This window comes from Montipora foliosa, chromosome 2 (assembly GCF_036669935.1).
Source record: "Montipora foliosa isolate CH-2021 chromosome 2, ASM3666993v2, whole genome shotgun sequence".
Classification (NCBI taxonomy): Eukaryota; Metazoa; Cnidaria; class Anthozoa; order Scleractinia; family Acroporidae; genus Montipora; species Montipora foliosa.
The window spans coordinates 6,050,374-6,062,873 of record NC_090870.1 but is presented as its reverse complement, the minus strand read 5'-3'; the positions used below and the strand labels follow the sequence as shown (position 1 = coordinate 6,062,873).

The 12,500-nt window shown below is 41.1% G+C and overlaps 1 protein-coding gene across 2 annotated transcripts in view; it reads left to right on the top strand.

Annotated features, from left to right (window-relative positions):
- The window catches only part of LOC137992226 (S phase cyclin A-associated protein in the endoplasmic reticulum-like), a 41,248-nt gene extending 29,215 nt beyond the window's left edge, over positions 1-12,033 (top strand). For both annotated transcript variants that reach the window (XM_068837417.1, XM_068837418.1), the window contains 11 exons: positions 905-1,028; positions 1,691-1,890; positions 3,522-3,668; positions 4,216-4,292; positions 5,270-5,418; positions 6,865-6,926; positions 7,957-8,044; positions 9,450-9,529; positions 10,506-10,617; positions 11,150-11,210; positions 11,590-12,033. In XM_068837417.1, the coding sequence (XP_068693518.1) occupies positions 905-1,028; positions 1,691-1,890; positions 3,522-3,668; positions 4,216-4,292; positions 5,270-5,418; positions 6,865-6,926; positions 7,957-8,044; positions 9,450-9,529; positions 10,506-10,617; positions 11,150-11,210; positions 11,590-11,678 (1,189 nt within the window). In that variant the 3' untranslated portion in view covers positions 11,679-12,033. The remainder of the gene's footprint in view (positions 1-904; positions 1,029-1,690; positions 1,891-3,521; positions 3,669-4,215; positions 4,293-5,269; positions 5,419-6,864; positions 6,927-7,956; positions 8,045-9,449; positions 9,530-10,505; positions 10,618-11,149; positions 11,211-11,589) is intronic.
- The last annotated feature ends 467 nt before the right edge of the window (positions 12,034-12,500 follow it).

The window sequence follows — 12,500 nt, the reverse complement described above, 5'->3', positions numbered from 1 at the left end:
CTCGATTGCGTGACAAGACTCGGTTGACTCGACAAGAGCGCGGCAAGTGACGCTGAATGACATAGAAGGGACTGGCAGCAGTTTAGTTTATTTGCGCAAAAACTTGCTCTCTTTGTAACGCACTAAGACTCCGAACCTTGCCGTAAGAATGATTAATTAATGACCTTTTATTCCATGGTTGGGCGTTACGAAACTATTACACTTCGCGATTTTGAGGACTATACAACAGTCTTCTCATACTGTTCACGATCAACCTTTTGGATAGCTTCACCTCAGAAAGCGATACAGTCCACTCAGTCGCAATCTCGAATACTCAGTCTTCCATTTCACTTTTTACATCTCGTTCTTATGTTTGTTACATGTCAGAATTCTAAAGTTTATTTCTTCAGTACTTGACATTTCAATTGTCACAATGCGATGTAAAATAGGACCAGATAGCGCACGCGCGTGATTTTCCAAGAAGCTCTGATACATGTATCCAAAAGCATGGACATCCGAGGTCGTGAGCCGTCAACTTTGGCTGACCAACAGAAAGGGTGCCTCAGCGTTGGAGGGAAAAGCGTTTCCGTCATTATAATTCCATCAACAAGTGACTTTACGAATAGGGCGCAAATCGTGAGCTGCTAACTTTTGTGGGACGCTAAAGATCCCACATAAGTTGCACTATTCGAAAAGAGTGTGTCACGGACGTACATTCCGTTATTATAGTATATCTTCCAACAAATGTGACTGGCTTTCTTTAATAATTATCTGAAGAAGGTTTAATGTTAACGAGGTCACATTAGCAAAAACATGATAGCCATAAGGTATGGAAAGTTTGACAATATTTTCGACAAAAGATTCATTTAGGTACTTTCCCGGATTGATGAATATGTGTCACGACTATTTTTCTCTTCTCTGTCAGAACTCTTTGTAGTGTTGCTCACGTGATGAGCCTGTCCTGTCGCGAATGCCTGGACAACTGCCGTTACATGGTCTTTACAAACAAACTTTCGACAGTGGTAGATCTACTCGTTTTTCAAATGAAGGTGAGCTTGTAAGTAAGGGAATTGACCTTTTTCGTTGTGGTATTTTCATCTTTAATTTGCGAAATCTGTAACGCAGTCCTAGCGGGAAAAGCACTTGGAAAGGTTTTGGATAGAACTGGACACAAGTTACGACTACAAGCTTAAAAACCGCGACAGAAAGCACAAACACTAGGAGTCCATAACCCTAGAGTAAGATTTACCCGAACTGGCCTAGTCCCGATCAGCGTCAGAAAAGTGTGTATTTTTAAACCGGGTTTCTGACTATGCCGTAATAGACTCTTGCAATCACGAATGAGCCCATCCGGGATTTTTCGACACTGTGGAACTCGAAGTCACGCCTGTGGCGTGACATAAAAGCGGCATTAGAACAAAGCAAGGACAGATTTCACAATATACCGGCGATCATTAATTTGAATTCCTTGCAATATTTACAACGAACGAACCGTCTCTTTTATTTGTTCGCCGTCCTTGTTCAATTGTTGTTCGACGGACAAACGAGAAAAAAAATGGCTGCCAGTAGTCTAAAGCGTTAGAGGTGCCCAAGACAGCCCCGAACAATCTTAAACTTCTTAAGTGCCCTGCAGACCCCCCACGACCAGGCTTCAATACGGCTGTTTCTTTTCTTTTCTTTTTTCTTTAATTTCTTTTTTTTCTTCCAATAGGGTGTCTTTACATCACAAAACGCCTCGAAGAAATCTTCAGAAAAGGAACCCGGAAGTAGTTCGTTAATTCGCTCGCCTTCAGATCCCTTAGCTACTGCGCTGTTGAAAGTGTTGGCTGCAGTGCTAAAATGCTTCGCAACCGCGTCGCCTAAGGAGACAGAGGTCGCAGCGTTAGTTCAGAGGATGGTGGATTTGATTGGGTAAATAAAGTGGTGAATGGGCCCGACCGCGGTCGCCTTTCTCTTTCTCTTCTTGGGGCACAGACTTAGAAAAGTGAATGTCTGACTGATGTAAGACGTACTGACTGGCTCTGACTCAATCAACGGCCGGCCGGCCGGCCGACCCTAGCTGGCTGGCTGGCGGCTGTCCGGCCGACAGACCATCTCACATTCGGAGTCGCGGACACGCTGACGGACTGATTCACACTGTAACTGCTAAACACAGCTCGCTTTTTCCTGTATATGCTGGCCCCGTTCTTCGCTTGAAATTGCAAACGACAGGCTACTGCTTCTTATGAGAGCTTGGAAATTTTCGTATCCTAACTAGTTTACTCGTTTAAAAATTGCCTTGTTTCTTTACACAACAGGCAAGAAATTAGCTTAAGGTGGTTCGTACCGGGTTCAATAATTCTGAGGGAATGTCTCATTAGAACGATTCCCTCTACAAAGTTGTTTCATGTAACGGCAAGGTTATGGTACCATATGAAACACCAATCATTGCTTAACAAGATGCACTTCTTAACGTGACGTAAAAGGTTACCATGGTAACGCAAGAGCCATAAAAAACCCTGTATTTTGTCTTGAAGCGTTCGTATCTTAAAAATTAACTCGGTGAACCCCAATTTTTATCGCAGGAAAGTAATTAGCAGGCCAAGATAAAACTCTCTGCAAAGTTTAAAAAAACTCTCTGAAGCCACCTTAAAACTTTCCAACGGTAAAGGTGGTCATGATTTTTTTAACTCTGCAGAGAGTTTATTTTTAGCCTGCTAATCACTCTCCTGCAATAAAAATTGGGGGTCACTGAGTTCGTTTTTAGCTCGTGGAGAACTATCGGGAAGGTTGGCGAATTAGGCTGTCAGGCGTAAACAATGGAAAATTTGTAATCGATTTCTGGTCGTCTCAAGTTCGGCAGGCGCATTCATGCATTCGTTAAATGGTCGTTAAGGCGGCAGGCGCATTCATGCATTCGTTAAATGGTCGTTAAGAATGCGCTTTTTTCGGCTACCAATGAAAGACGTTTAATATAATGTATTACACTGCATTTGTAACCACTCTATAGGCTGTGAAGGAGACTAACAAGCACACGACGCAAAGACAAAACTTCACTGTCTCGTGCTCTCTCTTACAACACGGCGCTGCCATTGGAATTCGTGGAACGGGTCTTTTTCATTGTACGAACATCACAACTTGCGCTGTGCTTTCGTTGCGTCCCGTTTTCACACAACGCAAGGTAACGCAAGCGTAAGCTCAAGCACAAGGAAAAGGAAAATTTTTGATCCTTTCGCTCTTTTGCTTGCGTTGCTAGTGAAAACCAGGCTCGAGACGTCTTAGGGAGCAAGGGTGGCGCGGTGGTGAGAGCACTCGCCTCTCACCACGGTGGCCTTGGTTCAATTCCCAGTCTTAGCGTTACACGTGGGTTGGACTGCGAGAGGTCTTTATCCGGGTACTCCGTTTTTCCCTTCTCAAAAACCAACCTAATGATTTGATATGATTTGGTTTCTGTAGAGTGTCCCCAATTAGTGCTTCAGCGCCAATTACACTTGACACTGACATAAAGTTCATTATCTATAACGATGTCTCACTTTCCTCTTTGTTTTCCATTCAATCTGTAGCTACGTTGTGTGCTCCGGTGTCGTTGATGATATCAGGTCGTTCTTCAGTACAATACATGGACCTCTCGATGACGATCCTACAACTGTCGATTTCGCCCAAGCTTGTTTATCTCTGTTGTCTGCAACTGCACAGTATCTGGGTTCACGGTGAGTTACCGCAACGACAAACTTGAAACATTGAAATAAAACAGGTCTGTGTAGGAGCACTGGATCGGTTTTCAGTTGCATGCTGTTTGAATTACAGTAGGGAGGAGGGATTTGGGAGCAGAGATGGCGCAGTGGTGAGAGCACTCGCCTCCCATCAGTGCCGTCCGGGTTCCACCGCGAGACTTGACGTCACATGTGGGTCCAGTTTGTTGGCTCTCTGATCTGCTTCGAGAGGTTTTCTCCGGGTACACCGGTTTTTCCCCCTCCTCAAAAACCAGCCAATTATTCGATGCGAGTTCATTTGATTTGATTTCGGTACAGTGTCACAAATTATTGCCCCAGCGCTAAATAGGGTTAAATAAAGTGCATCAAGTTCATCATCATCACAGTGCTTGATGATTGGCTTAAATGTCGGCCAATCGGAGGCCAGACTACAACTTGCGTGCTCTTTCCCGCGCTTAGGGACGGCTGCACGCTTTTGCTTTGCTTTGTGAATTGGATTATTCTTAGTTATCTCTTTGATTTGCCTTGCCTTATTACCTCTTAGATCGAGTAATATTTTCGAGACAAGAAAAGAAGACCCCACTCAATTTGTCACGACATTCAAGCAGACCGAACTTGTTGGTAGGTAAAGTTGTTCAATCGCCGTGCAGTATTTTTTTATGAGTAGAGAAAACGTAGCTGTTTGAATGAGGTTGTAGAATAAGAAAATATCTCCTCGGAACAGTAAAAAGGAATTTGGTATATTGCCTGTAACGGTCTCACAGCTGTCTTTTCAAACACGATTTGCAGCAGTAAAAGGCGTTTATAAAGCGCGTTCGGAATCGTTTAACGCCGGCAAAGTTTTTCAGTTTTGAGTTTAGAACTGGTTTTAGGTCTCGCACATCGCTCCCAAACTTTTTCACTTCTTGTTGTTGAAAAAGCCTTCGTGCACACACCCTGAAAACTACAAGGTCAATATTTGAACAAGAGAATGCGAAGTAAGGGAGGGAATGTATGCTACAATATCTGGATCTATTCCAATGAAAATTTCAAATATATTGTTATTAGTTCCGTGTCATACTGCGTGGTAGGCTGCTCTGCGTGGTTATTTCAAAGACAACACGTTATTCGTCCGTTGGTGTGTAAGTGCACCGCAAGGGCCTGGTAACAAGAGATACAATAACCTTCGCAGCCTGGGCGCGATCTAAAAATAGATTATTGATTTACCTTCATGTCATAAATTCATATGCAAATTACACGTCAGTCACTGTCATCCGTCATCGCGGGAAATGACCCTGGCTTGGCTCAAGGATAAGCAGAAAGTGTAAAATTAAGGAACGCAAGGGGACTGACTGGTGAGGAGTGTATATGGTGGGAGGAGAGGGGAGGGGGAGTAGTAGAGGGGGGTATATTAGGGACTTTGTCTTCCTTCTCTCCTGGTTAATGGGGGTGGTGGGGTGAGGGGTATATAGGGTGGGAGGGGAAGGAGAGACAGTAGAAGGTTTATATTAGGGATTTTGTCTTCCTCGTTTCCTGGATAATGATTGAAACAGGAAAAAATGACGAATTCGTTTGCTGGTACGTTAAAGCTGATAGAGTTGTTTTTGTTGTTGTTGAAGAAATCGTGTCGTTCCTTTATGCCATTCTGATGAACACGGGGAGTGCCCAATCGCCAAGCTCTGCGCTTGCAGAGACGACTATAAACGTGATCACCGAGGCGCTCTGTACGTTGAATTTTATGGCGACAGTGGATCTGAATGTTTTGCAAGTAGGTGGAACATGTACTCGAGTATTTCGTGCCATCGGGATTGAGCTTAAACCGAGCAATTTCCCGGTTTCCCCATTAAGCTTGAGTGGGTATCTTTCTTTTACTGTTTAAAGTGCACCTAAATTATAAAAATCAATTATAAAATGATTAGGATAGTACGCGCACTCTCATTGGTCAATAGCTGTGTTTAGATGAGAGTATGTAAACACGGCTGTGACATCTCACGAATTTTGATTGGTTATGTATTGTCAGACGCGCGTTTTGATTGGTTGGTAGGAAATATGAACGTGTGTCAAGAAAATCTGTTTCAATCAAAAAGTGAAAAAACCAGCATTTTCCTTCATTTGTTGAATTATCTTTGAGAAAGATTTTGTAAAAGCAAGAGAAAACGTTTTTCCTGTGTTTGCATAGGCTGATATAAACACTCGAGGGGTTGGGAGAATTCGAAACAGTTATGCAAACCAGAGACGAAGTTACACGTTACAAGTTTACGTGGCCAGCACACCGCCCAGAAAAAGCGAAATTCTGGGTATCAAGGGTGACACGTGTTTGCTTTGGATGGAGAGATTTATACATGTATTAGGAACGAAAATTATTTGAGTTTAGATGCGCTGGAAAATGCATGACCAGCTCGTAGATGGCCTAACCGGGACCTCTAGCAACGGCCACGTATTTATCACCGTGGTGATAAATGCCCAATGGTAAAGAAGTGTTTTGACTGAGTCTGACCAATTCGACAGGGCATGTGTTCGACTCCCGTTAATTAATTAATTTAACTCTTTCCCTCCCAAGATGAAAAAGTTCGTTCTCGTTACTAGTACCGTAGCTTTCTTAGTTGGCTAGTAATGCAAATTAAACTTCATTCTCAATAACTGTCTACTTGACAGTATTTTTGAAATTGTGAGGAGAATTTGCATACTGATCACTCCTGTGAGTAAGAGGGTTAAAACCTGAGGCGCTTTTCATTTGAATCAAAAAGACAAGGCAGGGGAGAATTTCGTGTTTAAAGTACGGGACAATTTCCCGCCATGCAAGCGAAACGGGACGAGCGTGTTCCGTTTGCGCGGAGTCGCTTTTTCTTCCTTTCTTTAAGCGACTAGCTGCTAGCGATTTACAATGACAAACATTTTTGGCGACCCAATACCGCGCCATTAATTCACCAAGGAGCGTGGCATTAGTGGGACGCAGTAGATGGTATAGGATATTCCTGTGATTTTGGCCAAAACGTGAAAAGAGGAATACCTCTGAAGGTTGTCCTTTTTTTCCGAGAACTTCCAGCGGAAACGTTTGTTCCATTTGATTTACCACAGGGACAGACAGGTTTTCCCTTTATTACGAGGAAAGTTCTTGAAGTTGCTTCCCTACGATATAACAACCACGAAAACATACCCCTTTAAAACCATTTCTATAACCTTTTTAAAAAAATTCTTTTATGTTGATTTTCAGGTATCTTTAGGAGCAGAAGGTGTCTCTTTAGAATTCCGGCACATAATTAGCCATCTTTTGTGGTATGTAAGCGTAAAAATGAAAATCGTTGCGTGGACTAAACCTCGCCGTTCAATACACCTTATTCCAAAATGGCTGCCATTTTAGTATTCTTTTGTTTGGTTGCCAATTGGCTCTTTTGGTCTTCTTCAAGGTTAAATATTCTTTTGAATTTTACGTTTGAAAGGGAGGCCAAAAGGGCCAATTTGCAAGGAAACAAAAGAATACTGAAACGGCGGCCATTTTGGAATAAGGTGTATAGACCAATTTCCATATATTAAAATTCAGTCCTAAACAAAAGACATCATCTTGAGGCTCTGGTCGAATAAATATAAGGATTTGTATGAGTTTATTCCCCAAAGCCTCGAGATGATGTCTTGTGTTTAGGACTGAATTTTAATATATCGAAATTGGTCTATGGGGAAGATATCTGTTTACAAACATTGCTTTTGTTATTCAAATGTGCCAACCGCAGGAACAAATAAGGAGTCTGGTTGGCACATTAATGACAATAGATGACGTCAAAGGAAAGTCATCGGTCAGGATATCGCGGATTTTCGCCGGCGTTGACTAGTATTTGTCTCACTGGTGATCAATTTAATTGCATGGCGAATCCCAAAACGACAATTTCGAGGCAATTAGATCGCAAAACAAATGCAAAATTTGTTGTTACCGGTTTGGTCCGTGAACTGTTACCACTAAATTCGGTTAGTTTTGACTTTGACCACAACGTTTAGTAAGTGCTGTAACAATTACCGTTTTTAATTATCTAAGTTGTGTAGCTAAACTGTTTTGCTGGCTTTGCTATGCCTGTGGCCAAGAAATGGGAAGCTTTTTTTTCGGAACCGGAAAGCTTCCCTTTGTCTCTATAAAGGACTCCCATAATCACAATCGTGCTTCCCCTTTTCAAAGTATGAAAATAAAGAAACACCGTGAGCGATTATCATGTCATTGATGATAATGGGGATTTATCCAATATTATCTAATTGTCAGCTGTCAAGTACTGGCTTTTTCGTCGGTATTTATACGTAGCACTTTTACCTCTCTTTGCAGGGTTTGCAGCGAGGGAAAAAACGAATATCTCCTTCATGAAGTGATTTTGATTGTGGGTTATTTTACAGTTTTGAACTATGACAACCAGGTAATTAACTAATCCACTAAGCTGCACCGAAAAGCATTAGCATGCGTGCAGAGAAGCCTATGTTTTTGTTTCAATAAGAGGGAAACTTCAACACCGTAAAGAAAATGAGACTAGGCAGCTTAGCGTGGCAGAACAACAGATTGAAAAGGGCACAAAAGTTTAGTATTCAAGCAATATCAAGACTAAAATCAGGAGAACAGATCTGACTGTCATAACTGATGATGGCTGCAGCAATTGTATGCTTTGTAATTGTTAACTTTGAGACCCTATGTCATTAAGCAAAATTTTATTTGTAAATAGGTTTTAGATTTCTTTTTAGTTTCCCTAGCTTTTACTATTTTTAGCATTGTTATCCAATATTATTTTATTTGTGTCACCAATTGGTGCTATGCGCTAGAGATTCTCAACACGTTAATAAAGTTCATTATCATCATCTGATCACTTAACGAAAATTTCCCAAAGCTTACAAAGGGCAAGGAGAGTTTCAATTTACCACTTTCTATTTATAAAGCGTACTTACGTCGATGATGGCTCTTGATAACAGTATGGGCCATTTTGAGTCAGAGAGCCTGCGCTACTAACAACGGTCAGAAGCTCACGACCGTGAAGCGTTTAACTCGGGTTCAGAGCAGGGGTTTTTTTTAGTTTAAAATTTTCCTTATTTGGATATAACGTACGTAACGTACGTTTTCCCGCGCGTTCAGCTTCGATCTTATTTTTGTCCATATTTGGGCATAAAGTTGTTGTCCTAAAATCCCCAGCTTTGTTCCAAGGAAAATAGTTGCAAGTTTCACGTGTGAAGGTCATGTGCGTCGGTAATGGTTAAGTCCTTGTAGAAAAACCGCGCAGCGTACCATTGTAGACTTAAAGCAGGGTCAACAAAAGAAAAGTACGCTTTCGTTGGCCTCTGATTGACTGAGAATGGCGTTTTTATACCAGACTCGTAATACCGATGTCGTTTTATTCGTCAACTGTAACGACGGGATAAACTACCGCGGGAGACACACGATCCGTCTGGAACCAACTTGGGCAAACGCTTTTGTGCGTCTGTCAGTATAAAGAGGGGCTGAAGATGCATTATGCGTCTAGATGAACTATCCCCTTAGGTGCGTCTAAGAACGCGCCGTAAATAAGATGGTTCGTGTGGATCCATAATCCGTCCCTTGGCACTTTTTATGCTGGCCTGACTATCTGATCAGAAGCGGAGTAAATATGTGCGCAAATTCATCACGAAAGAACTATTCGTGCCTAGTATAGAAACAGCTAATGTGGTCCGAGATTTTCAAGCCGATCCACAAGAAGAGTGATGCAAAACCAAAATCGTTGCGGAATTACCTTTGACACCCGCCAGAAAACCGCCCTTCATGATCAGTCACTGTACTGAAATCACCTTTTTTCTTTATAGGTGTTTGTTCAAACTGGAAGACCTCCGACGTTGCTGCAACATCTCTGTTTACTTCCTTTTCAGTATTTTAGCGACCCAAGGTTAGAGGCCGTTTGGTGTCTTCAAGTGATTTGGGATGTATTTTGAAGGCTACGAAGTGAAGACGTCGACGACGAGGCCAACTCGAACGTAACGAAAATGCATATTTGATTAAAAAGCTTTGCACGATATGCGCACGTGCTTTTGGGCAGCGACGACAAATTGCGTCAAAGAGCATATTTGATTCGAGCAGTTTTCAAGTGACTGTGGAAAGTAATTACGCGATTGCAATTGCTACGCTTAGTGATTGGTTTAAAAAATCAACCAATGAAAAGGAAAGCCAAAAACAATCGCGACTTGCGCGCGCGATTTTTCCCGCGCTTTGAGCAAGTTAATGGAATTGCAACGAATTAGGATTGGTTCCTAGCGCTGTTTGCACCTGCTGTGATTGGACGAAGTAATTACTTTGGTATTTGTTTTACGACACCCAATGAAAACCGCTCTAACAAAAACATTAGCTTTGCGCGTTCTGCACGTCCACCAAACAGCAAATTTGATGAACAGAAACAAGTAGTTTTGCACGTGTGCAGCAACGACGTCGACACAGTCGGCACAAAAAAAGCACAACTGATTAGCAAGAACAATAAACTTTCCATGATCTGGACGCGTGCACTGGCGCAAAGGCGAAGCCAACGTCAACACACTGATCAAAAGCAACGACAATAGCTTTACACAATCTGCTGCCGCGTACATGTGCAAAAACGAAATTGACGTCAGCACAGCACAGACGGCAAAAACTAGCTTTGCACTATCTGCACGTGCAGCAAACCTGAAACGGCAAATTTGATGAACAGAAACAGTAGTTTTGAGCGATCTCAGTGAACGTGCGCAGCGTTGACGAAAACAAAAACTGCAGTTTAGCACGATCTGCACGCACACACGTGCACCAAACTTGATGCTATGCTCGATCTACGCGTGTTTTTGTCACTCATAAAGCGAAGAAATGCTCACTCCTTTTTTTTTATGTTGTTGTTTTAGACTTCGAAACGTGTTGTTTCCAACGTTAATAGCTGCTTGTTTTGAAAACGAAGAAAACAAAAGGATTATTGAACAGGAAGTGAGCTGCGCACTGCTGGAAAACTATGTCGAGGTAAAATAGACAATTCTTCAAATTCATGCGTTAAGAATCTTTACAACTATAACTTTAGCAAAAAAATAATCGGTAATACCAGCAGTTATTCTTTCTTTTACTTTGAGAAATCTCCTGCTCCTTTTTTTTTACCTCGTGCAAGTGTTGTCTGACCGAGCCAAATATCTGCACTTTTAAGAAAGAAAATTGGTCATACATTTAATAGTGTGCTAGGACTGTTCACCGAACAAAAAATGTTTGCAAATAGACTCATCAGCAAAACTTCAGCGACGTACCGTGATGTTCATTTTCATTTAGTCTCCATGGTAATGTTGCAGGGATACAAAGTCTTCTAGGCCCAGGATCTTTTTTTGGTTTGTCCAAACGACTTGGACCTACCTAAAGTTGTTCAAAGTATGACGCAAAACAGAAAAGAGAAGGCCAGGATAGCAGCTATCAACATATTTTGTTTGAAAACCCTCATTTGCTCCATTTATCAATACCACTTTCTCGTTGACCTTTTTTCACTGATAAACACACTGTTGCTTTACAGGAGCAACTTTTAGATGTGCAGCACGATCAATTGCTTCCATCTCAGAGTCAACGGCGTTCAGGTTAGTCTTGCTTGTTTAGCGTTGCGTGACAAATGGGCATGACAAACTTTACTTGTTATTAGTCTTCCTTGTTTAGCGTTACGTGACAAACGGCACGACAAACTTTACTTGTTATTATTGATCGAATGCAAAAATGGGCGCCAACAAATTATTCTTTTGTCTTTGTGTTGATTAACCTAACTAGCCTCGTTTTACAGCCCAAATTCTTTCAATTTTACGCGTGTGAACGAGGCTAGTTAGGCTAATTAACACAAAGACAAAAGAATAATTTGTTGGCGGCCATTTTTGCATTCGGTCAATTTTGCTATTATAACGCACTGCAGCCTGCTGTGCAGTGTCTTGTACCTTGAACACTAATTGTGATTTTTTTTCCCCCCAGATGGCAAGGTCTCTCAGCGTTTTGCACTGGTCAATAGATTTCCACTTTCGAAGTGGGAACAAGCAAGGAAATTTCTTCTTGGATCCTGAGAGAAGCTTGTTTGTAATGCAAAGTTACTTGTAAATGTTTGCATCACCTAGTACATGTATAATAATAATATGTAACAATGGCTCGCAAAGATTGTTTATATTCAGAGAATCTCTGTTTTATATTTGTATCATGTGGTAACAATACTTTTTTTCGTGAAATCTGTTTGAGTGGACATTCCTATGAAATGTTTGTTACTGCAGGTGTTTAAATAAAAATAATAAATTAACATAATACTTGTTTAGCACCTTTTTTTTCACATCAAGTGTACAGTATATTTAATAACGTTTTTACTATTTAATTTTTATTATGTGGTTTTCAAGTGCAATTTGAAATAAATGAGCAAGAGTGAGTTTTACAGACTATGTTTTTTACTGATAAATAAATAAATAAATAAATGGAGGGGACATAAAACTGACTGATTAACCCTAGGACACCCCTGGTTTATGTGTAAAATCATCTGGCTGTCTAACTCCCAGGAATCAATGGGTTAAATAATGTGGCTCCAGCTATAGCGTGAAGATATATTTCTTTTTTGTTCTGTTGCCTCAAACAGAACATTTTTACAAAGGAAATCTTCTTTAGGCAGACCAAGTTCCTTCGCATTTACTTAAATAAACTTTTTTTTTAATCCAAGGGTAAGTTTCTCCTAAGGCGATACGTTAAGACCTTGCCATTTATTTTAAATAGACAAATTTAAAGTTAAAACAAAAGAAATGAATGTCCAATCAAATACATGTACATGTAATTATTGTAAAATAAAAAGGTGAATGAGGTGCGAATCATAGATAAAGTAAAGAATGCAATGTCATGTATTGATCAGT